A 26,218-nucleotide genomic window follows, 5' to 3' on the forward strand; every position below is an offset into this window, starting at 1 on the left:
CTCAGAGCGGCTTTCCCACCCTTTTCCAGCATCCCCCTGTTCATCTCGTCCCTGCCGCCTCAGAGCGGCTTTCCCGCCCTTTTCCAGCATCCCCCTGTTCATCTCGTCCCTGCCGCCTCAGAGCGGCTTTCCAGCCTTGTTCCAGCATCCCTGCGTTCCTCTCATCCCTGCCGCCTCAGAGCGGCTTTCCCGCCCTTTTCCAGCATTCCCGCGTTCCTCTCGTCCCTGCCGCCTCAGAGCGGCTTTCCCGCCCTTTTCCAGCATCCCCCTGTTTATCTCGTTCCTGCCGCCTCAGAGCGGCTTTCCCGCCCTTTTTCAGCATCCCCCTGTTTATCTCGTTCCTGCCGCCTCAGAGCGGCTTTCCCGCCCTTTTCCAGCATCCCCCTGTTCCTCTCCTCCGTGCCGCCTCAGAGCGGCTTTCCCGCCCTTTTCCAGCATCCCCGCGTTCCTCTTGTTCCTGCCGCCTCAGAGCGGCTTTCCCGCCCTGTTCCAGCATCCCCCTGTTCCTCTCATTCCTGACACCTCAGAGCGGCTTTCCCGCCCTTTTCCAGCATCCCCTCATGGCCCGCTGCCGCCTCAGCCCCGCTCCCTCCGGCCCTCTCCAGCCGTCCCGCACCGCAGTAAAAGCACGATCGTTTATTCCTTGAGCAAAAGCACGATTGTTTTTATTCCTTGAGCAAAAGCACAATCTTTTATTCCTTGAGCAAAGGGCGAATTCCTCGTGGACAGGGCTTCTGTCGGTGTTTCTGCTCAGGCAGCAGTAAGGGTGGGAAAGCACGGTCCGCCCCTCACAAATCCACACCAGTGCTGCTGCACGTAAAGCAGCCTGTTAAACGTAATGCCCGTTCGGTGTATGTATCAAGAACATCACTTTGGGCTTGAAGATTCAAAAAGTGAAACTGAGACAAGTGTTCAATTTCATACTGCACGTGCAACAACGTGTAGACCTTGTTTTTGTGTATAAACCCCTGCACCTAGCCATACTGCCTTTTAAAACAGGCTGCTGGATTACAGCTAAAAGGTTGTTTCCGTGCCATAGACCCGGGTTGCTCAGAGGATGAAATTGAAAACTTGGCATTGGGCTATGAAGACGGTCTCAAGGAGAAGCCACGGGAGGAACAGCTGAGGGTATCTGGTGTGTTCCGCTGGAGGAGACGGAGGGGAGATGGAGCTCGTCCGTATCCTCCCAAGGGGTGATGGAGAAACAGCTCCGATCTCTGCTCTCTGTAATCAGTGACACGGGAACGGCTGGAGCTGAGTCAGGGCAGGTTTAGGTCGGATATCAGAAAAAGATTCTTCACCCAGAGGGTGACTGGGAGCTGGAACAGGCTCCCCAGAAAAGTTGTCACAGGACCAAGCCGGATGGAGCTCAAGGAGTGTTTGGACAATGTTCTCAGGTGGGCCTCCTGTGAATTGTTCTTGTGCAGGCCCAGGAGCTGGACCTGATGATTCTTGTGGGTTCTCTGTGATTCTTGTAAAACAGTTTTCAGTGGCCATGTTGTACTTGGGGCATGTATTTTTGTGGGTGCTATGGTTACAAAGAACATGAAGTGCATATAGGCTTTTGTTTATTCAGACTAATTGAAAGCAGGTTTTTTTGTTTGCCTAAAGTCAAGGCTATATCTGATCGTAAGTTTGATGTGAAGTTTCAGAAGTAATTAGTACATGCCAGCAAGTTACTACAAAGCATATTTAATTCTTTACTAGAAATGGAGCTTTATCTGATAATTATTGGGTCAAAATTTGCAGAAGTACAATCCCCATGTTTATCAAGTAGTTACACCAGGAAATAATTTTCAGTGAAATGCAGCAGGGATACAAATCACAAAATAATTTTATTGCAACATTTGGCCCGTCCACGCCTAATTCTGAAAACATATAAAAGGTGGAGGGTTCACGCTGCTCTTTCTACCTGCAGGAGCATCAGCTCTGCAGTCAGGATGCATCTCCCTGTAAGTATGCATGCTTTTCTTCCTTACACACTGAAACTTTGATTCAAACCCGTTCCTTTCTCTCTCAGAAGGGCTTCTGCCTCTCTGGGGCCATTGTGCTCCTGCAGAAGGAGCAGCTGAGCCCCTGCTCCCCAGAGGAGCTGAGGAGGTAAGGATTTCTTCACGGCTTGGCTGTACCTGATTCAGAAAACAGGAAGCCTAATCCATGCCCATTCTTGTCAACGCTTTTGCACCACTGGAGCACTGCACTAGTGCATCAAGCCCTTCCCTGTAGTGCCAGAGCAGGAGAAATGGCAAAGCTTTCTCCTCACTCCTGTAAAATACCTGTGTGTGCCTGCACAGGTCTGAGAAACAGCTCTCGAGACAGCAAGTGTGAAATGTGTCTGCTTTGAGCACCCTGGGCTAAAGCAAGGGTGCCTCCCTTTGGGGGCACTGGTGCAATCCCAGGTTGAAAGCAAAAAAAGGATCCAAAGAGGAGCCTTGAACATCAGAACAGGAAAAGGGGAGGAGGATTGTCATGGCCAGATTTGTCAGCCAGAGCTGCAGTTACATTTTGTATTTGATTTTCATTTCAGATTTTGACTGCAGTCCTTCTTGGACTCATCCTGACTCCAGCCCTTGCTGATTATGTGAGTACAAATGAACAATTTCCACATTGCTGCTCTTTCTGTGCTTCCTGCTTCATGAAATCTCCTTGATTCTTTCACCTCCCCTTTGGAGAAAACAAATTGGAATCTTCTCTGACAGATGAAACTCTGACACTCTCTATATGGTCGAACTTATTCTAGTCTAGCAAGGATTTTTATAAATATTTTAGGAGATGGCTGGCTAGTTTGAAAATCTAAAAAAGTCTCATTTTTTAATTGAGTCTCAGCAAAACTTAAAAGCAGGTTATCCTTGGGGTAAAGACTGAGGTCCCCATCACTAGTGGCCAATTGCAGATTGTGATGGAACTTACCAGAGAGCAGGCCTTCCAATGTAGCACGGAGTTTTCTAAAACTTTGGGGACATCACTGCCTCCCTTCAAAGACTAAACATCTTCTTTCCCTTGCTTTTCAGTCTCAGCAGACGGGTAACAACTGCCAGGTCTCTGTTGGTGGCGTTTTCCAAAATCTGACTCTCAGTAGCCAAACACGTGTGGTGGTTATTGAACAAAGGAGCGAGCACTTCTCATGGAAAACCATCTGGAACTACAACACAGTGAGTGGCAGGGAGGAGGTTTGATCACAAAGAGTGTAAGGAGATTGGCTCCTGGTAGAGCTGGCCCAGGGATGGGGATTGTTTCCTTATTGTGACTGTCTGCAGACCATGATTTGGGGCAGCGACTGTTGGCATTCCTTCCTCTTTTAACAAAGGGTTTTCTCCAATCCCAAGGGTGGAAAAACTAAATTGCAGGTGGTCAATAACTTTTCATTACAGGGCATCATTGCAACCAAATTGGTGCAACAGAACACCTGCTACATTTCTGTCATGAACAGAAATGAGATGCCCAGCTTTGAAAATCTGCTCCAACTGGCTTCACAGAACAGGGTAAGATTCAAAATCTGTACTGTAGTTGATATTCATTTTTTTTTCTGGAACACTGCTTTTTTCTAAACTTTCTTGAACAATGGGCAAATAAAAAGACATTTTATTGCTGATGCTTTTGGTAATATTTTTCAGTTATATTATTTGTAAATACTCAAAACCTAAAATATCCTTATTTAGATGCCTTTAGTGCAGGTTCGCATATTGAGCTCAAATCCCAGATTAGATTATTTTTAAAATTATGTAAATTATTGTACAGTTCACTCTTTGTTTACTGTCTTAATATCTGTGATTTATATTTTTCACTAAGTATGTTTCATAATATCACATTATCAAAGTATAAAAAAATAATTTTTCTTCAGACATTCTAAATGAGGAAGAACAAATATTGCAGTATTGCCGAGAAAATCTTTAATTAAGCTGTCAAACATTTTGAAGAAAATTATGCTCAATGTTTCTTTAGTTCAACTATCCACATTAGCACAGACATTATAAAAATTATCTCAGCATTCAGCGTATTCACATTTGCTAAACACTGGCTCCCACTGAAGTCTGAGAACTGAGTCTGTAAAAAAACCACACTTTAAATAGCAGGAAGAGCAGTAGGGCAGAAGGGAATCAGGAGGAGACTCCTCCTGCCAGCCACAGCCCGAGTGCCCCTGAGGGGCGAGGGCAGCGACTGAGCAAGTGCCTTGGAAGGAGCTCTGGCTCCTCAGAGCAGCTGCACTCCTCCTCCTCAGCGCTTCCCCGCTGGCTCCCTGCACCTTGACTCCCTTAGAACCACCTGACCTGGGAGCTGCCTTCAGGGCTTGCTGGTGGGCCCAGAGTCTCCCAGGGACTGAAAGGCGTTTCTAAAGGCAGCTGGGACTCCAACACCCAGCCCCGAGTCATCCTTCCTTCCAGAGTGAGGAATAGCCCTTGGAGGAGCCAGCTGCAGGCACTGATCTTGCTGAATGCTGTACTTTGTCCTTTAGAACCAGATCAGTCTTGGGAGACCTACCAAGAAGATCACCTTTGTCACCAATGGATTGGTCAACAACCTCAACTCCTACGGAATAGAAATTGCGGCTATGTGCAGTGGACTCACCACCTACATGGCTTATGAAGTTCACAGTGAGTGTAAGTGTGGGAATTCTGAGTGGTACAGATCTGGCCTTTTTGTCTCCTGGGGCATGACTAGGGCACAGTTGCTGCTCTTCCCCTTTGGGCCAAACAGAAACCAAGGCTTCATCAGTTGCACAAAGGGTTTGTCACCTTGGCAGATTGAGACAGGAACAGGGTAGGGGTCACAGCCCCCATCAGTGACCCAAAATAAACCTTTAAAGCTTCTACCAAGGAGGCTTAATGGGGCTGTAATTGGGGCCTGGAGTGTTTTGACTCACAATGCACTTTCCAGTAATACCCAGTCAAGAAAAAGGGTTGTTCTAAGAACTGATACCCTTCAAAGCAGAGATTGGTAATCAGTTGACCCTGGCAGCAAACAAAACCTTGTACTTCACAATATTAAACCAAGTGGTTTCATCCCCTGTAACTTTTTGCCCGGGGCAATGATCCCATTCCCTGGGGCTAAAATGACCTACACTTGGTAGGATTCTTCCAGAACATCACAGCACACAAGATTGGGCCCATGAACTGGCAGCAGCCTCACCATACAATGCCCAGCCTTTGGGACTCTCAGGACAAAGTACAATAGAGCCCCAAATTCTGCACAGGAAATCCCAAAGGGTGTTCAAGAGCAGGTCTTTGTGAACATTCCTGGCGGAGCCACAGAGCCGGTGCTCTCTGGGGACTTGCACAGCTCAAACATTCCCAGAGCTGCAATCCTTCAGAACCTGGCTGGCTCTGAGCAACACCACCACCCTCCTGCAGAAGATCAGCCAATGTCTTCTGCATCAGCTCAAGGGGTTTTGTCTTTTCTTTTCTAGCTTTGCATGTACCCCAGGAGAATCCTGGATCATGCATTACCCTTGATGTCCTAAGAATTGTGGAGCTGAAGTACTGCAATGGCAATGGCAATTGGAATGGCAATATCCCGGTGAGAAAACCTTACATCTTCCATTTTAATGTACCAGAAGTTGGGGGAATGGTTCAGAAGCTTTGGGGACATCACAGTTGGCCTTCAAAAGTGAAACATCTTCTGTCCAACGGCTTTTTAGCCTCAGCAGATCCCCGGTGGCATCTTCAACAACACGCAAGGCAGCATCTCCAACCACACCCAAGTCATCATTGGTGGCCAGTCCCAAATTGTGACCATCAACAGGCAATGGCGTGTGGCAATCATTGAGCAAAGGAGCTTCAGCGGGTCCTGGAAAACCGTCTGGAACTACAACACGGTGAGTGGCAGGGAGGGGGCTTGTTCACAACGTCTGTGGGGAGACTGGCTCCTGGCAGAGCTGTCCCACAGACAGGACTCGTTTCCTTATGCTGACTAGGATAAGTGCAAAATTTCAGGTAGGAAATGCCAGCACTCATTCCTCTTTTAACAAATGGTTTTCTCCCATCTCAAGATATGAAAAATGGAAATCCACATGATCAATAATTTTATTTTACAGGGCGTCATTGCAACCAAAGTCACGCAACAGAACACCTGCTACATTTCCATCATGAACAGAAGCGAGATGCCCCGCTTTGATAACCTGGCCCGCCTGGCTGAAGAGAGCAGGGTAAGGTTCCCAAGGAGTAGCAGATTCATGACCCTGGAGATCACTGATCAGTTTCTTCATGTGCCTTTTCCTTCTGGACGGGATGATGCGATCAAAAGTGGCAGGAGTTTCTGTCTCTCAACAGTAGTGGGGCTTGGGAATTTTTCCAAAGGATTGCTTTGCTGAAAGGAGAAAATGGTTGCACATTCCCTTTCTGAGATCTGATTTCTCTGAGAACCGTGAGCTCTGCAGCTCACTGAAACCTCTTTCTCTGAGCAGCTCTTTGTAGGCCTTATTTCTCTTGGCATACCAAGATCTTAAATTCCTTCACAGGCCTTTCAGTTTCAAACTGCAGAGGTCAGCTCAGAACTTTGCATGGCTGCTGCTTGAGCCCAGACACCCTTTTGTTTTGGTGTGTGAGAGAGCCTCCCCCTATTTCTGCTAAGGAACATGCTCTGCAGGAACCAGATCCCAGCACTGATCTTGCTGAATGCTGATATTTGTTGTTTAGAACCAGATCGGCCATGGAAGACCTACCAAGAAGATCACCTTTGTCACCAATGGATTGGTCAGCAACCTCCAGTCTTATGGATCAGATGTCTTCTCTATGTGCAGTGGACTAACCACCTACATGGCTTATGAGGTTCATGGTGAGTGCAAGCAAAAGAATTCTGTCTCTGAGTGACCTGCCATTTGTTTCCTTTGGGAATGACCAATGCACAATTGCTGCTCTTCCACCTTGAAGCAAACAGAAACCAAGGGCTTCAGTAGTTGTACAAAGTGTTCAACATCTTTGCAGATCAGAACTGGAACAGGGTGGGGTCACATCCACCAAAAATGACCCAAAGCAAACCCTTACAGATCCTTTCCAGGAAGCTTAAGGAGGATGATGGGAATGGCAGCCAAGGTCTTAGGCATCAGCTGATGGGGTTTTGTTTCTTTTCTTGCTTCCCAAGGAGTCCAAGTCAATCTGGGATCATGCATTACCCTCGATGTCCTGCGAGTTGTGGATCTGAAGTACTGCACTGGCAATGGCAATGGACAAGTGAGAAATCCTTATCCTTACCTCTCTTGAACCAAATGTTGGGGGGTACCCGAGCTTCTGCCCAAACCAACCCTGCTGCCTTTCTTGCCTGGCATCTCCTCTTTTGAGTGGTTCATTTCTGAGGGTGCAGAAGCTAAAACAGAGCCATGGATCAGTAAATGTTTCTGTCAGGGACTTTGAGCAGGGATTAATAGTGGCCCGACCTCTTGCAGTCATCAACCTCTAAAGGCAGCAGATGATAGCTGCCAAATGCTGCAATGATTCACGGAATCCTTAAAATAATTCTTACGGCCTCTGCCCAACACCACAGCCATGATTCTGGGTCCTTTGGAAAACACTGAGGGCAGTGCTGGCACTCCCCCGGGCAGCACTTCTTCCATTGTAGCAGGGATTTTTCAGAAGCCTTGGGACATCACTGTCTCCCTTCAAAGGCAAAACTTCTTTCCCTTGTCTTTTTAGTCCCAGCAGATTCCCGGTGACATCTTCAACAACACGCAAGGCAGCATCTTCAACCACACCCAAGTCATCATTGGTGGCCAGTCCCAAATTGTGACCATCAATAGGCAATGGCGTGTGGCAATCATTGAGCAAAGCAGCTTCAGTGGGTCCTGGAAAACCGTCTGGAACTACAACACAGTGAGTGGCAGCGAGGGGATTTGTTCATAAAGTCTATGAGGAGATTGGCTTCTGGTAGAGCTGGCCCATGAACGGGGCTTCTTTCCTTATTCTGACTATGATGAGTGCACTGTTTGCTGTAGGAACTCTCAGAATGTGTTTCTGTTTTAATAAAGGGTTTTCTCCAGTTCCATCATGTGAAGGGCTGACGTGTGAGTGCTCAATAATTTTATTTTACAGGGTGTCATTGCAACCAAAGTCACACAACAGAACACCTGCTACATTTCCATCATGAACAGAAACGAGATGCCCAGCTTCAACAATCTGGCCCACCTGGCTGAAGAGAGCAGGGTAAGGTTCTCAAGGAGTAGCAGATTCATAACCCTGGAGATCACTGATCATTTTCTTCATGTGCCTTTTCCTTCTGGACAGGATGAGGTTTTCACAAGTGGCAGGATTTTCTTTCTCCCAACAGTAGTGCGTTTTAAGAATTTTTCCAAAGAAATACTTGGCCGTAAGGAGAAGGAGGCTATATAATTCCTTTTCCCCTCCTCTCTTTCTCTGAGGATGTTGAGCTCTGCAGCTTGCTGAGAAACCCTGATGTGACCAGCCCTTCAAGGGCCTTGATTCTCATGGCATGCGAAGATCTCAAAGTCCTACACAGATTATTCAGTACCAAAATCAATTGGTCAGCTATGAACTTGGCATTGCAAATGCTCATTACCTGACTCTCCTTTTCCTTTGGAATGTGAGAGAGCGACTCTCTGTTCCACAGACTTTCCCCTAGGGAATATTCTTAGCAGAAAAGAGATCCCAGCACTGATCTTCTTGAATGCTGTACTTTCTTCTTTAGAACCAGATCAGTCTTGGAAGACCTACCAAGAAGATTACCTTTGTCACCAATGGATTGGTCAGTAACCTCCAGTCTTATGGGTCAGATGTCTTCTCTATGTGCAGTGGACTCACCACCTACATGGCTTATGAAGTTCATGGTGAGTGCAAGCAAAGGAATTCAGTCTCTGAGTGACCTGCCATTTGTTTCCCTTGGGAATGACCAATGCATAATTGCTGCTTTTCCACCTTGAGCTGCAGGGAAACCAAGGGCTTCAGCAGTTGTACAAAGGGTTCAACATCCTTGCAGGTCTGGACTGGAACAGGGTGGGGTCACAGGCCCCATAAACAACCCAAACCAAACCCTTACAGATCCTTTCCAGGAAGCTTAAGGAGGCTGAATTTAGGGCCAAGAGTGTTTCATCTCAAACACAGCTCCCCTGTAATGCCCAGCCAAGAAACAGGGTCTCTCTAAGAGCCACTGTCCTTCAGGTCAGATCTGAGTGACAATTGGAGTGGCAGCCAAGGTCTTAGGCATTAGCTGATGGGGTTTTGCTTCTTCCATTCTTGCTTCCCAAGGAGTCCAAGTCAATCTGGGATCATGCATTACCCTCGATGTCCTGCGAGTTGTGGATCTGAAGTACTGCACTGGCAATGGCAATGGACAAGTGAGAAAACCTTACCCTTACCTTTGATTAACCAAATCGGGGTGGGGGGGAACCGAAGCTTCTGCCCAAAGCCAACCCTGCTGCCTTTCTTGCCTGGCATCTCCTCTTCTGAGTGGTTCCTTCCTGAGGGTGGAGATGCTAAAACGCAGCAATGGGTCAGGAGAAATTTCCATCCAGGACCTTGAGCATGGATTAACTGTGGCCAGTCGCCTTGCAGTCATCAACCTTTATAGGTATCAGATGACAGCTCTCAGATGCAGTAATGATTTATTGAATCCATGAAAAGAATCGTTACAGCCTCTGCCAAATAACACGGCCTTGATTACGGGTCCTTTGGAAAACACTGAGGGCAGTGCTGGCACTCACCGAGGCAGCACGTCTTCCATTGTAGCAGGGATTTTTCAGAAGCCTTGGGGACATCAGTGTCTCCCTTCAAAGGCAAAACTTCTTCTTTCTCTTGCCTTTTTAGTCTCAGCAGATTCCCGGTGGCATCTTCAACCACACACAAGGCAGCATCTCCAACCACACCCAAGTCATCATTGGTGGCCAGTCCCAAATTGTGACCATCAACAGGCAATGGCATGTGGCAATCATTGAGCAAAGGAGCTTCAGTGGGTCCTGGAAAACCGTCTGGAACTACAACACGGTGAGTGGTAGGGAGGGGGCTTGTTCACAACGTCTGTGGGGAGACTGGCTCCTGGCAGAGCTGTCCCACAGACAGGACTCGTTTCCTTATGCTGACTAGGATGAGTGCAAAATTTCAAGTAGGAAATGCCAGCACTCATTCCTCTTTTAACAAATGGTTTTCTCCCATCTCAAGACATGAAAAATGGAAGTCCACATGATCAATACTTTTATTTTACAGGGTGTCATTGCAACCAAAGTCACACAACAGAACACCTGCTACATTTCCATCATGAACAGAAATGAGATGCCCAGCTTCAATAATCTGGCCCGCCTGGCTGAAGAGAGCAGGGTAAGGTTCCCAAGGAGTAGCAGATTCATGACCCTGGAGATCACTGATCAGTTTCTTCATGTGCCTTTTCCTTCTGGACGGGATGATGCGATCAAAAGTGGCAGGAGTTTCTGTCTCTCAACAGTAGTGGGGCTTGGGAATTTTTCCAAAGGATTGCTTTGCTGAAAGGAGAAAATGGTTGCATATTCCCTTTCTGAGATCTGATTTCTCTGAGAACCGTGAGCTCTGCAGCTCACTGAAACCTCTTTCTCTGAGCAGCTCTTCGTAGGCCTTATTTCTCTTGGCATACCAAGATCTTAAATTCCTTCACAGGCCTTTCAGTTTCAAACTGCAGAGGTCAGCTCAGAACTTTGCATGGCTGCTGCTTGAGCCCAGACACCCTTTTGTTTTGGTGTGTGAGAGAGCCTCCCCCTATTTCTGCTAGGGAACATGCTCTGCAGGAACCAGATCCCAGCACTGATCTTACTGAATGCTGATATTTGTTGTTTAGAACCAGATCGGCCATGGAAGACCTACCAAGAAGATCACCTTTGTCACCAATGGATTGGTCAGCAACCTCCAGTCTTATGGATCAGATGTCTTCTCTATGTGCAGTGGACTAACCACCTACATGGCTTATGAGGTTCATGGTGAGTGCAAGCAAAAGAATTCTGTCTCTAAGTGACCTGGCATTTGTTTCCCTTGAGGAATGACCAATGCACAATTGCTGCTCTTCCACCTCAAGTCAGACAGAAAGCAAGGGCTTCAGCAGTTGTACAAAGGGTTCAACATCTTTGCAGATCAGAACTGGAACAGGGTGGGGTCACATCCCCCAAAAATGACCCAAAGCAAACCCTTACAGATCCTTTCCAGGAAGCTTAAGGAGGATGATGGGAAAGGCAGCCAAGGTCTTAGGCATCAGCTGATGGGGTTTTGTTTCTTTTCTTGCTTCCCAAGGAGTCCAAGTCAATCTGGGATCATGCATTACCCTCGATGTCCTGCGAGTTGTGGATCTGAAGTACTGCACTGGCAATGGCAATGGACAAGTGAGAAATCCTTATCCTTACCTTTCTTGAACCAAATGTCGGGGGGTACCAGAGCTTCTGCCCAAATCATCCCTGCTGCCTTTCTTGCCTGGCATCTCCTCTTCTGAGTGGTTCCTTCCTGAGGGTGCGGAAGCTAAAACAGAGCCATGGATCAGTAAATGTTTCTGTCAGGGACTTTGAGCATGGATTAACTGTGGCCCGACCTCTTGCAGTCATCAACCTCTAAAGGCAGCAGATGATAGCTGCCAAATGCTGCAATGATTCACGGAATCCTTAAAATAATTCTTACGGCCTCTGCCCAACACCACAGCCATGATTCTGGGTCCTTTGGAAAACACTGAGGGCAGTGCAGGCACTCCCCCGGGCAGCACTTCTTCCATTGTAGCAGGGATTTTTCAGAAGCCTTGGGACATCACTGTCTCCCTTCAAAGGCAAAACTTCTTTCCCTTGTCTTTTTAGTCCCAGCAGATTCCCGGTGACATCTTCAACAACACGCAAGGCAGCATCTTCAACCACACCCAAGTCATCATTGGTGGCCAGTCCCAAATTGTGACCATCAATAGGCAATGGCGTGTGGCAATCATTGAGCAAAGGAGCTTCAGCGGGTCCTGGAAAACCGTCTGGAACTACAACACGGTGAGTGGCAGCGAGGGGATTTGTTCATAAAGTCTATGAGGAGATTGGCTTCTGGTAGAGCTGGCCCATGAACGGGGCTTCTTTCCTTATTCTGACTATGATGAGTGCACTGTTTGCTGTAGGAACTCTCAGAATGTGTTTCTGTTTTAATAAAGGGTTTTCTCCAGTTCCATCATGTGAAGGGCTGACGTGTGAGTGCTCAATAATTTTATTTTACAGGGTGTCATTGCAACCAAAGTCACACAACAGAACACCTGCTACATTTCCATCATGAACAGAAACGAGATGCCCAGCTTCAACAATCTGGCCCACCTGGCTGAAGAGAGCAGGGTAAGGTTCTCAAGGAGTAGCAGATTCATAACCCTGGAGATCACTGATCATTTTCTTCATGTGCCTTTTCCTTCTGGACAGGATGAGGTTTTCACAAGTGGCAGGATTTTCTTTCTCCCAACAGTAGTGCGTTTTAAGAATTTTTCCAAAGAAATACTTGGCCGTAAGGAGAAGGAGGCTATATAATTCCTTTTCCCCTCCTCTCTTTCTCTGAGGATGTTGAGCTCTGCAGCTTGCTGAGAAACCCTGATGTGACCAGCCCTTCAAGGGCCTTGATTCTCATGGCATGCGAAGATCTCAAAGTCCTACACAGATTATTCAGTACCAAAATCAATTGGTCAGCTATGAACTTGGCATTGCAAATGCTCATTACCTGACTCTCCTTTTCCTTTGGGATGTGAGAGAGCGACTCTCTGTTCCACAGACTTTCCCCTAGGGAATATTCTTAGCAGAAAAGAGATCCCAGCACTGATCTTCTTGAATGCTGTACTTTCTTCTTTAGAACCAGATCAGTCTTGGAAGACCTACCAAGAAGATTACCTTTGTCACCAATGGATTGGTCAGTAACCTCCAGTCTTATGGGTCAGATGTCTTCTCTATGTGCAGTGGACTCACCACCTACATGGCTTATGAAGTTCATGGTGAGTGCAAGCAAAGGAATTCAGTCTCTGAGTGACCTGCCATTTGTTTCCCTTGGGAATGACCAATGCATAATTGCTGCTTTTCCACCTTGAGCTGCAGGGAAACCAAGGGCTTCAGCAGTTGTACAAAGGGTTCAACATCCTTGCAGGTCTGGACTGGAACAGGGTGGGGTCACAGGCCCCATAAACAACCCAAACCAAACCCTTACAGATCCTTTCCAGGAAGCTTAAGGAGGCTGAATTTAGGGCCAAGAGTGTTTCAGCTCAAACACAGCTCCCCTGTAATGCCCAGCCAAGAAACAGGGTCTCTCTAAGAGCCACTGTCCTTCAGGTCAGATCTGAGTGACAATTGGAGTGGCAGCCAAGGTCTTAGGCATTAGCTGATGGGGTTTTGCTTCTTCCATTCTTGCTTCCCAAGGAGTCCAAGTCAATCTGGGATCATGCATTACCTTCGATGTCCTGCGAGTTGTGGATCTGAAGTACTGCACTGGCAATGGCAATGGACAAGTGAGAAAACCTTACCCTTACCTTTGAATAACCAAATCGGGGTGGGGGGGAACCGAAGCTTCTGCCCAAAGCCAACCCTGCTGCCTTTCTTGCCTGGCATCTCCTCTTCTGAGTGGTTCCTTCCTGAGGGTGCAGATGCTAAAACGCAGCAATGGGTCAGGAGAAATTTCCATCCAGGACCTTGAGCATGGATTAACTCTGGCCAGTCGCCTTGCAGTCATCAACCTTTAGAGGTATCAGATGACAGCTCTCAGATGCAGTAATGATTTATTGAATCCATGAAAAGAATTGTTACAGCCTCTGCCAAATAACACGGCCTTGATTCTGGGTCCTTTGGAAAAAACTGAGGGCAGCGCTGGCACTCACCAAGGCAGCACGTCTTCCATTGTAGCAGGGATTTTTCAGAAGCCTTGGGGACATCACTGTCTCCCTTCAAAGGCAAAACTTCTTCTTTCCCTTGTCCTTTTAGTCTCAGCAGATTGCCGGTGGCATCTTCAACCACACACAAGGCAGCATCTCCAACCACACCCAAGTCATCATTGGTGGCCAGTCCCAAATTGTGACCATCAACAGGCAATGGCGTGTGGCAATCATTGAGCAAAGGAGCTTCAGCGGGTCCTGGAAAACCGTCTGGAACTACAACACAGTGAGTGGCAGGGAGGGGGATTGTTCACAACGTCTGTGGGGAGACTGGCTCCTGGCAGAGCTGTCCCACAGACAGGACTCGTTTCCTTATGCTGGCTATGATGAGTGCAAAATTTCAAGTAGGAAATGCCAGCACTCATTCCTCTTTTAACAAATGGTTTTCTCCCATCTCAAGACATGAAAAATGGAAGTCCACATGATCAATAATTTTATTTTACAGGGTGTCATTGCAACCAAAGTCACACAACAGAACACCTGCTACATTTCCATCATGAACAGAAATGAGATGCCCAGCTTCAATAATCTGGCCCGCCTGGCTGAAGAGAGCAGGGTAAGGTTCCCAAGGAGTAGCAGATTCATGACCCTGGAGATCACTGATCAGTTTCTTCATGTGCCTTTTCCTTCTGGACAGGATGATGCGATCAAAAGTGGCAGGAGTTTCTGTCTCTCAACAGTAGTGGGGCTTGGGAATTTTTCCAAAGGATTGCTTTGCTGAAAGGAGAAAATGGTTGCACATTCCCTTTCTGAGATCTGATTTCTCTGAGAACCGTGAGCTCTGCAGCTCACTGAAACCTCTTTCTCTGAGCAGCTCTTTGTAGGCCTTATTTCTCTTGGCATACCGAGATCTTAAATTTCTTCACAGGCCTTTCAGTTTCAAACTGCAGAGGTCAGCTCAGAACTTTGCATGGCTGCTGCTTGAGCCCAGACACCCTTTTGTTTTGGTGTGTGAGAGAGCCTCCCCCTATTTCTGCTAGGGAACATGCTCTGCAGGAACCAGATCCCAGCACTGATCTTGCTGAATGCTGATATTTGTTGTTTAGAACCAGATCGGCCATGGAAGACCTACCAAGAAGATCACCTTTGTCACCAATGGATTGGTCAGCAACCTCCAGTCTTATGGATCAGATGTCTTCTCTATGTGCAGTGGACTAACCACCTACATGGCTTATGAGGTTCATGGTGAGTGCAAGCAAAGGAATTCTGTCTCTGAGTGACCTGCCATTTGTTTCCTTTGGGAATGACCAATGCACAATTGCTGCTCTTCCACCGTGAATCAAACAGAAACCAAGGGCTTCAGTAGTTGTACAAAGGGTTCAACATCTTTGCAGATCAGAACTGGAACAGGGTGGGGTCACATCCCCCAAAAATGACCCAAAGCAAACCCTTACAGATCCTTTCCAGGAAGCTTAAGGAGGATGATGGGAATGGCAGCCAAGGCCTTAGGCATCAGCTGATGGGGTTTTGTTTCTTTTCTTGCTTCCCAAGGAGTCCAAGTCAATCTGGGATCATGCATTACCCTCGATGTCCTGCGAGTTGTGGATCTGAAGTACTGCACTGGCAATGGCAATGGACAAGTGAGAAAACCTTACCTTTACCTCTCTTGAACCAAATGTTGGGGTAACTGATCTACTTCCCAAAGCCAACCCTGCTGCATTTCTTGACTGGCACCTCCTCCTTTGACTGGTTCCTTCATGAGGGTTCAGATGCTGAAAGAGACAATGGGTCAGCAAAGATTTCCATCCTACTCTGGGCAGTGCTCTTGCACCAACCTCCAAAGACATCAGAGGGCAGATGCCAGATGCAGCAGTGGTGCACTGAATCCATAAAAGAATTCTTATGGCTGCTGCAAAACGCCACAGGCTTGATTCTGGCTCATTTGGAAAACCCTGAGAGCAGGGCTGGCACTTCACAGGGGGCAGCACTTCTTCCATTGTAGCAGGGATTTTGTGGAAAATTTGGGGATATCAGATTCTCCATCAAAGGTGAAATGTCTTCTTTCCCTTGGCTTTTTAGTCTCAGCAGATTCCTGGTGGTGAGGGCAACACCCAAGTCATCATTGGTGGCCAGTCCCAAATTGTGACCATCAACAGGCAATGGCATGTGGCAATCATTGAGAAAAAGGCTGGCATTGGATCCTGGAAAACCATCTGGAATTACAACACGGTGAGTGACAGGGAGTGGGGTTGTTCACAAAGCATATGAGGTGACTGGCTGGTACAGCTGGCCCATGGATGGGGTTTGTGTCCTTGTTCTGACCTTGTTGAGTGCACAGTTGGGGGTAGGAACTCTCAGAACTTGTTTCTGTTTTAATAAAGGGTTTTCTCCAATCCTAAAGCTTGAAAGACTGAAGTGTGACTTCTTAATAACTTTATTTTCCAGGGCATCATTGTTACCAAAGTCACACAACAGAACACCTGCTACATTTCCACCATGAACAGAAATGAGATGCCCAACTTCAATAATTTGGCCCACCTGGCACAAGAAAGCAAGGTAAGGTTCCTAAGGAGCAGCAGAGTCCTGACCCCGAGTTCATTGGCCTATTTGTTCATGTGCTTTTTCCTTCTGGACAGGATGATGCTTTCACAAGTGGCAGGATTTTCTTTCTTTCAACAGTAGCGGGGATTGGGAATTTATTTAGGATTTTTACAGGGTTTGGAGAAAGAAGAAAGGGGCTGCACCATTCCTTTCGTCCTCCCTTCTTTCTCTGAGGATGTTGGGCTGTGCAGTTTGCTGGGCAAACCCTGATGTGAGCAGCCATTCAAGTGCCTTGATTCTCATGGCGTGCCAAGATGTGAAAGTTCTACACAGATTATTCAGTTCCAAAATCAATTGGTCAGCTATGAACTTGTCATTGAAAATGCTCTTTACCTGACTCTCCTATTCCTTTCGGATGTGAGAGAGTGACTCTCTGTTCCACAGACTTTCCCCTAGGGAATATTCCTAGCAGGAACCAGATCTCAGCACTGAGCTTACTGAATGTTGTACTTTCTTATTTAGAACCAGCTTGGTTTTGGAAGACCGACAAAGAAGATCACCTTTGTCACCAATGGATTGGTCAACAACCTCCAGTCTTATGGATCAGATGTCTTCTCTATGTGCAGTGGACTCACCACCTACATGGCTTATGAGGTTCATGGTGAGTGCAAGCAAAGGAATTCTGTCTCTGAGTGACCTGCCATTTGTTTCCCTTGGGAATGACCAATGCACAATTCCTGCTCTTCCACCTTGAATCAAACAGAAACCAAGGGCTTCAGCAGTTGTACAAAGGGTTCAACATCTTTGCAGATCAGGACTGGAGCAGGGTGGGGTCACAGCCCCCATAAATGACCCAAAGCAAATCCTTAGAGCTCCCTCCCAGGAAGTTTAAGGAGGCATAATTTTGATCCCAGTGTGTTTCAGCTCAAACTGAGCTCTCCTGTAATTCCCAGTCAAGCAAATGTGTCACTCTAAGGGCCACTGTCCTTCAGGTCAGATCTGAGTGACAATTGGAATGGCAGCCAGTGTCCTAGACATCAGCTGATGGGTTTTTATTTCTTCCTCTTATGCTTCCCAAGGAGTCCAAGTCAATCTGGGATCATGCATTACCCTCGATGTCCTGCGAGTTGTGGATCTGAAGTACTGCACTGGCAATGGCAATGGACAAGTGAGAAAACCTTACCTTTACCTTCTTGAACCAAGTGTGGGGGGGGGGGGTACCCAAGCTGCTGCTGGATGCCAACCCTGCTGCCTTCCTTGCCTGGCATCTCCTCTTTGGAGAGGTTCGAATTTGAGGGTGCTGATGATGAAAGAGAGCAAAGAGGATTCAGTGGTTTCCATCCTAGCCCTTGAGAGTGGATTAACTGTGGCCTGTCCTCTTGCAGACATCAACATCTTAAGGAACGAGATGGCAGCTTTCACATGCAGCAATGATGCACTGATCCCATGAAAGGAAATCTTAGAGCCTCTGACAACAGCCTAGATTCCGGGTCCTTTGGAAAACCCTGAGAGCAGGGCTGGCACTTCACAGGGGGCAGCACTTCTTCCGTTGTAGCAGGGATTTTGTGGAAAATTTGGGGATATCAGATTCTCCATCAAAGGTGAAATGTCTTCTTTCCCTTGGCTTTTTAGTCTCAGCAGATTCCTGGTGGTGAGGGCAACACCCAAGTCATCATTGGTGGCCAGTCCCAAATTGTGACCGTCAACAGGCAATGGCATGTGGCAATCATTGAGAAAAAGGCTGGCATTGGATCCTGGAAAACCATCTGGAACTACAACACGGTGAGTGACAGGGAGTGGGGTTGTTCACAAAGCATATGAGGTGACTGGCTGGTACAGCTGGCCCATGGATGGGGTTTGTGTCCTTGTTCTGACCGTGTTGAGTGCACAGTTGGGGGTAGGAACTCTCAGAACTTGTTTCTGTTTTAATAAAGGGTTTTCTCCAATCCTAAAGCTTGAAAGACTGAAGTGTGACTTCGTAATAACTTTATTTTCCAGGGCATCATTGTTACCAAAGTCACACAACAGAACACCTGCTACATTTCCACCATGAACAGAAATGAGATGCCCAACTTCAATAATTTGGCCCACCTGGCACAAGAAAGCAAGGTAAGGTTCCTAAGGAGCAGCAGAGTCCTGACCCTGAGTTCATTGGCCTATTTGTTCATGTGCTTTTTCCTTCTGGACAGGACGATATGACAGGTAGAAGGATTTTCTTTCAACAGCAGTTGGACTTGGGAATTTTACATGGGAATTGTTTGCAGAAAGAAGAAAGGGGCTGTATGATTCCTTCCTCCTTCCATCTTTCTCTGAGGATGTTGAGCTCTGCAGTATGGTGGGCTAATGGTGCTTAGAGGAGCTCTTCAAGGGCCTTGATTCTCTTGATGTGCAAAGATCTCAAAGTCCTACACAGACTATTCAGTACTAAATTACATTTGCCAGCTCAGAATTTCTTATTGCAGATGCTGTTTGCCAGACTCTCCTTTTCCTTTGGGGTGTGAGAGGGCGACTCCCTGTTCCACAGACTTTTCCCTAGGGAATATTCCTAGCAGGAACCAGATCTCAGCACTGATCTTACTGAATGCTGATATTTGTTGTTTAGAACCAGATCGGTCATGGAAGACCTACCAGGAAGATCACCTTTGTCACCAATGGATTGGTCAGCAACCTCCAGTCTTATGGATCAGATGTCTTCTCTATGTGCAGTGGACTCACCACCTACATGGCTTATGAGGTTCATGGTGAGTGCAAGCAAAGGAATTCTGTGTTTGGGTGACCTGGCATTTGTTTCCCTTGAGGAATGACCAATGCACAATTGCTGCTCTTCCACCTTGAGCTGCAGAGAAACCAAGGTCCTCAGCAGCTGTGCAAAGGGTTCAACATCTTTACACATCAGGACTGGAGCAGGGTGGGGTCACAGCCCCCATAAACAACCCAAACCAAACCCTTACAGATCCTTTCCAGGAAGCTTAAGGAGGCTGAATTTAGGGTCAAGAGTGTTTCAGCTCAAACACAGCTCCCCTGTAATGCCCAGCCAAGAAAATGGTCACTCTGCGTGCCACTGTCCTTCAGATCAGATCTGAGTCACAATTGGAATGGCAGCCAAGGTTGCAGGCAAGAGCTGAGGGAGTTTTATTTCTTCCTTTCTTGCATTTTCAAGGACACCAAGTCAATCTGGGATCATGCATTACCCTCGATGTCCTGCGAGTTGTGGATCTGAAGTACTGCACTGGCAATGGCAATGGACAAGTGAGAAAACCTTACCTTTACCTCTCTTGAACCAAATGTTGTGGGGTAACTGATCTACTTCCCAAAGCCAACTCTGCTGCATTTCTTGACTGGCATCTCCTCTTTTGAGTGGTTCCTTCATGAGGGTGCAGATGCTGAAAGAGACAATGGTTCAGCAAAGATTTCCATCCTACTCTGGCCAGTGCTCTTGCACCAACCTCCAAAGGCATCAGAGGGCAGATGCCAGATGCAGCAGTGGTGCACTGAATCCATAAAAGAATTCTTATGGCTGCTGCAAAACGCCACAGGCTTGATTCTGGCTCATTTGGAAAACCCTGAGAGCAGGGCTGGCACTTCACAGGGGGCAGCACTTCTTCCATTGTAGCAGGGATTTTGTGGAAAATTTGGGGATATCAGATTCTCCATCAAAGGTGAAATGTCTTCTTTCCCTTGGCTTTTTAGTCTCAGCAGATTCCTGGTGGTGAGGGCAACACCCAAGTCATCATTGGTGGCCAGTCCCAAATTGTGACCATCAACAGGCAATGGCATGTGGCAATCATTGAGAAAAAGGCTGGCATTGGATCCTGGAAAACCATCTGGAATTACAACACGGTGAGTGACAGGGAGTGGGGTTGTTCACAAAGCATATGAGGTGACTGGCTGGTACAGCTGGCCCATGGATGGGGTTTGTGTCCTTGTTCTGACCTTGTTGAGTGCACAGTTGGGGGTAGGAACTCTCAGAACTTGTTTCTGTTTTAATAAAGGGTTTTCTCCAATCCTAAAGCTTGAAAGACTGAAGTGTGACTTCTTAATAACTTTATTTTCCAGGGCATCATTGTTACCAAAGTCACACAACAGAACACCTGCTACATTTCCACCATGAACAGAAATGAGATGCCCAGCTTCAATAATTTGGCCCACCTGGCACAAGAAAGCAAGGTAAGGTTCCTAAGGAGCAGCAGAGTCCTGACCCTGAGTTCATTGGCCTATTTGTTCATGTGCTTTTTCCTTCTGGACAGGATGATGCTTTCACAAGTGGCAGGTGACTACCAACAGTAGTGGGGTTTGGAAATTTTACATAGGAATGGTTTGGAGAAAGAAGAAAGGGGCTGCACCATTCTTTTCGTCCTCCCTTCTTTCTCTGAGGATGTTGGGCTGTGCAGTTTGCTGGGCAAACCTTGATGTAAGCAGCCATTCAAGGGCCTTGATTCTTATGGTGTGCCAAGATGTGTAAGTTCTACACAGATTATTCAGTTCCAAAATCAATTGGTCTGCTCAGAACTTGGCATCGCAGATGCTCTTGGCCAGACTCTCCTTTTACTTTGAGGTTTGAGAAAGCATCTCCCTATTCCACAACCTTTCTTCTAGGTAATATTCATAGCAGGAAAAAGATTTTAACACTGATCTTCTTGAATGCTGGTATTTGTTCTTTAGAACCAGATCAGTCTTGGGAGACCTACCAAGAAGATCACCTTTGTCACCAATGGATTGGTCAGCAACCTCCAGTCTTATGGATCAGATGTCTTCTCTATGTGCAGTGGACTCACCACCTACATGGCTTATGAGGTTCATGGTGAGTGCAAGCAAAGGAATTCTGTCTCTGAGTGACCTGCCATTTGTTTCCCTTGGGAATGACCAATGCGCAATTCCTGCTCTTCCACCGTGAATCAAACAGAAACCAAGGGCTTCAGCAGTTGTACAAAGGGTTCAACATCTTTGCAGATCAGGACTGGAGCAGGGTGGGGTCACAGCCCCCATAAATGACCCAAAGCAAATCCTTAGAGCTCCCTCCCAGGAAGTTTAAGGAGGCATAATTTTGATCCCAGTGTGTTTCAGCTCAAACTGAGCTCTCCTGTAATTCCCAGTCAAGCAAATGTGTCACTCTAAGGGCCACTGTCCTTCAGGTCAGATCTGAGTGACAATTGGAATGGCAGCCAGTGTCCTAGACATCAGCTGATGGGTTTTTATTTCTTCCTCTTATGCTTCCCAAGGAGTCCAAGTCAATCTGGGATCATGCATTACCCTCGATGTCCTGCGAGTTGTGGATCTGAAGTACTGCACTGGCAATGGCAATGGACAAGTGAGAAATCCTCATCCTTACCTTTGATTAACCAAATTGGGGGGGGGGGGGGGACCTAAGCTTCTTCCCAAAGCCAACCCTGCTGCCTTTCTTGCCTGGCATCTCCTCTTCTGAGTGATTCCTTCCTGAGGGTGGAGATGCTGAAAGAGGGCAATGGGTCTGGAAAGGTTTCCATCCCAGACCTTGAGCCCAGATTAAATGTGGCCAGTCCTCTTGCAGTCATCAACCTCTAAAGGCAGCAGATGACAGCTCTCATCCATAAAATAATTCTTATGGCCTCTGCTCAACACCACAGCCTTGATTCTGGGTCATTTGGAAAAGACTGAGGCAGTGTCTGCAGTCTCCGGGGAGCAGCACTTCTTCCATTGTAGCAGGGATTTTGTGGAAAATTTGGGGACATCACTGTCACCATTCAAAAGTGAAATGTCCTCTTCCCCTTGGCTTTTTAGTCTCAGCAGATTCCTGGAGGCATCTTCAACAACACACAGGGCAGCATCTTCAACAACACCCAAGTCATCATTGGTGGCCAGTCCCAAATTGTGACCATCAACAGGCAATGGCGTGTGGCAATCATTGAGCAAAGGAGCTTCAGCGGGTCCTGGAAAACCGTCTGGAACTACAACACGGTGAGTGGCAGGGAGGGGTCTGCTTCAAAAAGCATCCAAGGAGTCAGGCTGCTCATAGAGCTGGCCCAGGGACAGAGATTGTTTCTTTATTGAAAACATTTGGTGTTAGTGATGCAGCATAGAAACTTTCATCAACTCTTATGGTTTCCATCCTGACTTTATCTCAAAATTATTAGTTGGAAAAAACAGAATTATGAGTGCTGAATACTTTTATTTCACAGGGTGTCATTGCCACCAAAGTCACTCAGCAGAACACCTGCTATATTTCCATCATGAACAGAAGCGAGATGCCCCACTTTGATAACCTGGCCCACCTGGCAGAAGAGAGCAGGGTAAGGTTCCCAAGCTGTAGCAGTTTCATGACCCTGGAGCTTATTGGGCCATATCTTCATGTGATTATATCTTCAGGAGGGGACAAGGTTGTCAATAGTGGTAGAATTTTCTTTCTTTCAAGAGTAGTTTGGTTTGGGAATTTTTCAGAGGAATGGCATGCTGAAAGAGAAAAAGGGACACCATTCCCTCCCCCAGCTTCACATTGTCTGAGAACCTGCAGCTTGCTGGGCAAACCCTTGCTCTGTGGAGCAAGGAGCCCTTCAATTATTGATTCTCTTGGCATGCCAAGATCTTAAAGTCCTACACACACTATTCAGTACCAAACTCAATTCGTCTGCTCAGAACTTGGCATTACAGATGCTCTTGGCTAGACTCTCCTTTTCCTTTGGGATGTGAGAGAGTGAATCCCTCTTCCACAGCTTTTCCCCTAGGGAATATTCTTAGCAGAAAACAGATTTTGACACCAATCTTGCTCATTGCTGTAATTTCTGTTTTAGAACCAGATTGGTTTTGGAAGACCTACCAAGACGATCACCTTTGTCGCCAGTGCATTGGTCAACAACCTCCAGTCTTATGGATCAGATGTCTTCTCTATGTGCAGTGGACTAACCACCTACATGGCTTATGAGGTTCATGGTGAGTGCAAGCAAAGGAATTCTGTGTTTGGGTGACCTGGCATTTGTTTCCCTTGAGGAATGACCAATGCACAATTGCTGCTCTTCCACCTCAAGTCAGACAGAAACCAAGGGCTTCAGCAGTTGTACGAAGGGTTCAACATCTTTGCAGATCAGGACTGGAAAAGGGTATGGTCACAGCCCCCATAAATGACCCAAACCAAACCTTTACAGTTCCTTTCCAGTAATCTTTATTAGTCTGGACCCATGAATTGGCAGCAGCCTCACTATGCAATGCCCAGCCACTCTCAGGACAAAGTGCAATAGAGCCCCAAATTCTGCACAGGAAATCCCAAAGGGTGTTCAAGAGCAGGTCTTTGTGAACATTCCTGGCGGAGCCACAGAGCCGGTGCTCTCTGGGGACTGCAAGAGAATCTGTCCCTTGCACAGCTCAAACATTCCCAGAGCTGCAATCCTTCAGAACCTGGCTGGCTCTGAGCAACACCACCACCCTCCTGCAGAAGATCAGCCAATGTCTTCTGCATCAGCTCAAGGGGTTTTGTCTTTTCTTTTCCAGGTTTCCAAGGGCCCCAGGTGAATCCTGGATCATGCATTACCCTCGATGTCCTGGGTGTTGTGGATCTGAAGTACTGCCTTGGTAATTTCCATGGCAATGGACAGGTGAGAAAACCTTAGCCTTAGATTTGTTAAACCAGTTTGAGGGACTCAAAGCTTCTGCTCAAACCCAACCTTGATGCCCTTCTTGCCTGACATCTCCTCTTTTGAGAGGTTCCTGCCTGAGGGTGCATGCTGATACAGCAATGGGTCAGCAGAAGTTTCTGTTCAGGACCTTAAGCGTGGATTTTCTCTGGCCTCTGACCTAGCATGCATCAACCTCTAAAGGCAGCAGATGACAACTGTCAGATGCAGCAATGATTCACTGAATTAATGAAAAGAATTCTTATGCCCACTGCCCACTGCCACTGCCTTGATTCAGGGTTTTTTGGAAAAGACTGAGGGCAGTGCAGGCACTTCTCGGGGGGCAGCACTTCTTCAATTGTAACAGGGATTTTTCAGAATCTTTGGGGACATCACTGTCTCCCTTCAAAGGCAAAACATCTTTGTTCCCTTGGCTTTTCAGTCTCAGCAGACAGGTAACAACTGCCATTTCTCTGGTGCGTGTGTTTACCAAAACATGACCCTCAGCAGCCAAACCCGTGAGGTGATTATCGAGCAAAGGAGCGAGCAGCTCTCATGGAAAACCATCTGGAACTACAACACGGTGAGTGACAGGGAGGGGGCTCGTCAAAAAGTTTACTGGGAGACTGGCTCTTGGCACAGCTGTCCCAGGGACAGGGCATGTTTCTGTGTCCTCACTGTCCTGAGTGCAAGACTGGGGCAGAACCTCTCAGCATTTGTTACTCTTGTTAGTCAGAGTCTATCCCGTCCTTTTGGGTGGAAAACCAAACTGTGAGTGCTCAATAACTTTATTTTACAGGGCATCATTGCAACCAAAGTGGTGCAGGAGAGAACGTGCTACATTTCCACCATGAACAGACATGAGATGCCCACCTTTGATGCCCTCGTCCAATATGCTTCAGAGAACAGGGTAAGATTCAAAGTCAGCAGTTGCTTGGAATATTGTAGTGTATTTGAAATTCCTTTTTATGCCTGAAACACTGCTGTTTTCAAAACCCTCTTAACTAATTAGTAAATTAAAATCCATTTTAATGGTTATTTTCATGGTTATTTTCAGTGATGCTTTTCAGGTACATCTTTTGAAGGCTTTCAAAAATGACAATATCCTCATTTAGATGCCTTTAGTGCAGGTTCATCATGTTGAGTTCAAGTCCTAGATTAGTTAGATAATTTTTACAGTGATTTAAATAATGATTTCAATTGGCTTTTTATATTACCTTAGTAGCCAAGACTTTAGATTCTTTGCTAAGTATGTTATATAAAGTCTCATTCTGAAAGTCTAGAAAAATATTTTTTTCATAACATCAAATTGAGGAAGAACAAATACTTTGATTTTACAGCAAAAATATTTTAGAAAGCTTTCAAACATTTTGAAGAAAATTATGCTCAGTGTTTCTTTAGTTCAGCCATCCACATTAGCACAGACATTATAAAAATTATATCAGCATTCAGAGTATTCACATTTGCTAAACACTGGCTCCCACTGAAGTCTGAGAACTGAGTCTGTAAAAAAACCACACTTTAAATAGCAGGAAGAGCAGTAGGGCAGAAGGGAATCAGGAGGAGACTCCTCCTGCCAGCCACAGCCCGAGTGCCCCTGAGGGGCGAGGGCAGCGACTGAGCAAGTGCCTTGGAAGGAGCTCTGGCTCCTCAGAGCAGCTGCACTCCTCCTCCTCAGCGCTTCCCCGCTGGCTCCCTGCACCTTGACTCCCTTAGAACCACCTGACCTGGGAGCTGCCTTCAGGGCTTGCTGGTGGGCCCAGAGTCTCCCAGGGACTGAAAGGCGTTTTTAAAGGCAGCTGGGACTCCAACACCCAGCCCCGAGTCATCCTTCCTTCCAGAGTGAGGAATAGCCCTTGGAGGAGCCAGCTGCAGGCACTGATCTTGCTGAATGCTGTACTTTGTCCTTTAGAACCAGATCAGTCTTGGGAGACCTACCAAGAAGATCACCTTTGTCACCAATGGATTGGTCAGCAACCTCCAGTCTTATGGATCAGATGTCTTCTCTATGTGCAGCGGACTCACCACCTACATGGCTTATGAGGTTCATGGTGAGTGCAAGCAAAGGAATTCTGTCTCTGAGTGACCTGGCATTTGTTTCCTTTGGGAATGACCAATGCACAATTGCTGCTCTTCCACCTTGAGATCGGCGCATCCTTGTAGAAGTGCAGCTGCTGCTATGGAGATGTGTATAAATCTACTGAGTTGGTATCAGTTTCTTAATCACAGAGGTTCTTGTATTAAAGTCAAAAACTATATTATTTTGAAATATATTCAGGTAATTCTTTTACTCAGAGGAGTTAATCCTGTGGCACCCTCAAAGTATTCGGAGCCTTTCTCCA

General features: G+C 46.8%; 1 protein-coding gene across 1 annotated transcript; it reads left to right on the forward strand.

Annotated features, from left to right (window-relative positions):
* Window positions 1-560: 560 nt before the first annotated feature.
* On the forward strand, window positions 561-26,055 carry LOC144247731 (uncharacterized). Its single transcript, XM_077789202.1, has 43 exons — window positions 561-620; window positions 1,000-1,128; window positions 2,021-2,100; window positions 2,295-2,322; window positions 3,012-3,152; window positions 3,372-3,482; window positions 4,454-4,598; window positions 5,405-5,514; window positions 5,636-5,812; window positions 6,032-6,142; window positions 6,633-6,771; window positions 7,078-7,166; window positions 7,626-7,802; window positions 8,022-8,132; window positions 8,635-8,773; window positions 9,192-9,280; window positions 9,750-9,926; window positions 10,146-10,256; window positions 10,747-10,885; window positions 11,193-11,281; window positions 11,741-11,917; window positions 12,137-12,247; window positions 12,750-12,888; window positions 13,307-13,395; window positions 13,865-14,041; window positions 14,261-14,371; window positions 14,862-15,000; window positions 15,307-15,395; window positions 15,835-15,984; window positions 16,201-16,311; window positions 16,819-16,957; window positions 17,376-17,464; window positions 17,929-18,078; window positions 18,295-18,405; window positions 18,899-19,037; window positions 19,457-19,545; window positions 19,987-20,136; window positions 20,353-20,463; window positions 20,959-21,097; window positions 21,516-21,604; window positions 22,054-22,230; window positions 24,676-24,786; window positions 25,789-26,055. The coding sequence occupies exons 1-43, from the start codon at window positions 561-563 to the stop codon at window positions 25,960-25,962; spliced, it is 5,313 nt and encodes a 1,770-aa protein (XP_077645328.1). The 3' UTR covers window positions 25,963-26,055.
* The last annotated feature ends 163 nt before the right edge of the window (window positions 26,056-26,218 follow it).

This window comes from Lonchura striata, chromosome 32, assembly GCF_046129695.1.
Source record: "Lonchura striata isolate bLonStr1 chromosome 32, bLonStr1.mat, whole genome shotgun sequence".
Lineage (NCBI taxonomy): Eukaryota > Metazoa > Chordata > Aves > Passeriformes > Estrildidae > Lonchura > Lonchura striata.

Excerpts from the sequence above, each read along its gene's own strand:
- LOC144247731 (XM_077789202.1), top strand. The coding sequence starts at position 561 with ATGGCCCGCTGCCGCCTCAGCCCCGCTCCCTCCGGCCCTCTCCAGCCG. Across the intron at positions 8,774-9,191 it reads CATGGCTTATGAAGTTCATG|GAGTCCAAGTCAATCTGGGA; the intron begins GTGAGTGCAAGC and ends TTGCTTCCCAAG. Across the intron at positions 19,546-19,986 it reads CTGGCAATGGCAATGGACAA|TCTCAGCAGATTCCTGGTGG; the intron begins GTGAGAAAACCT and ends TTGGCTTTTTAG.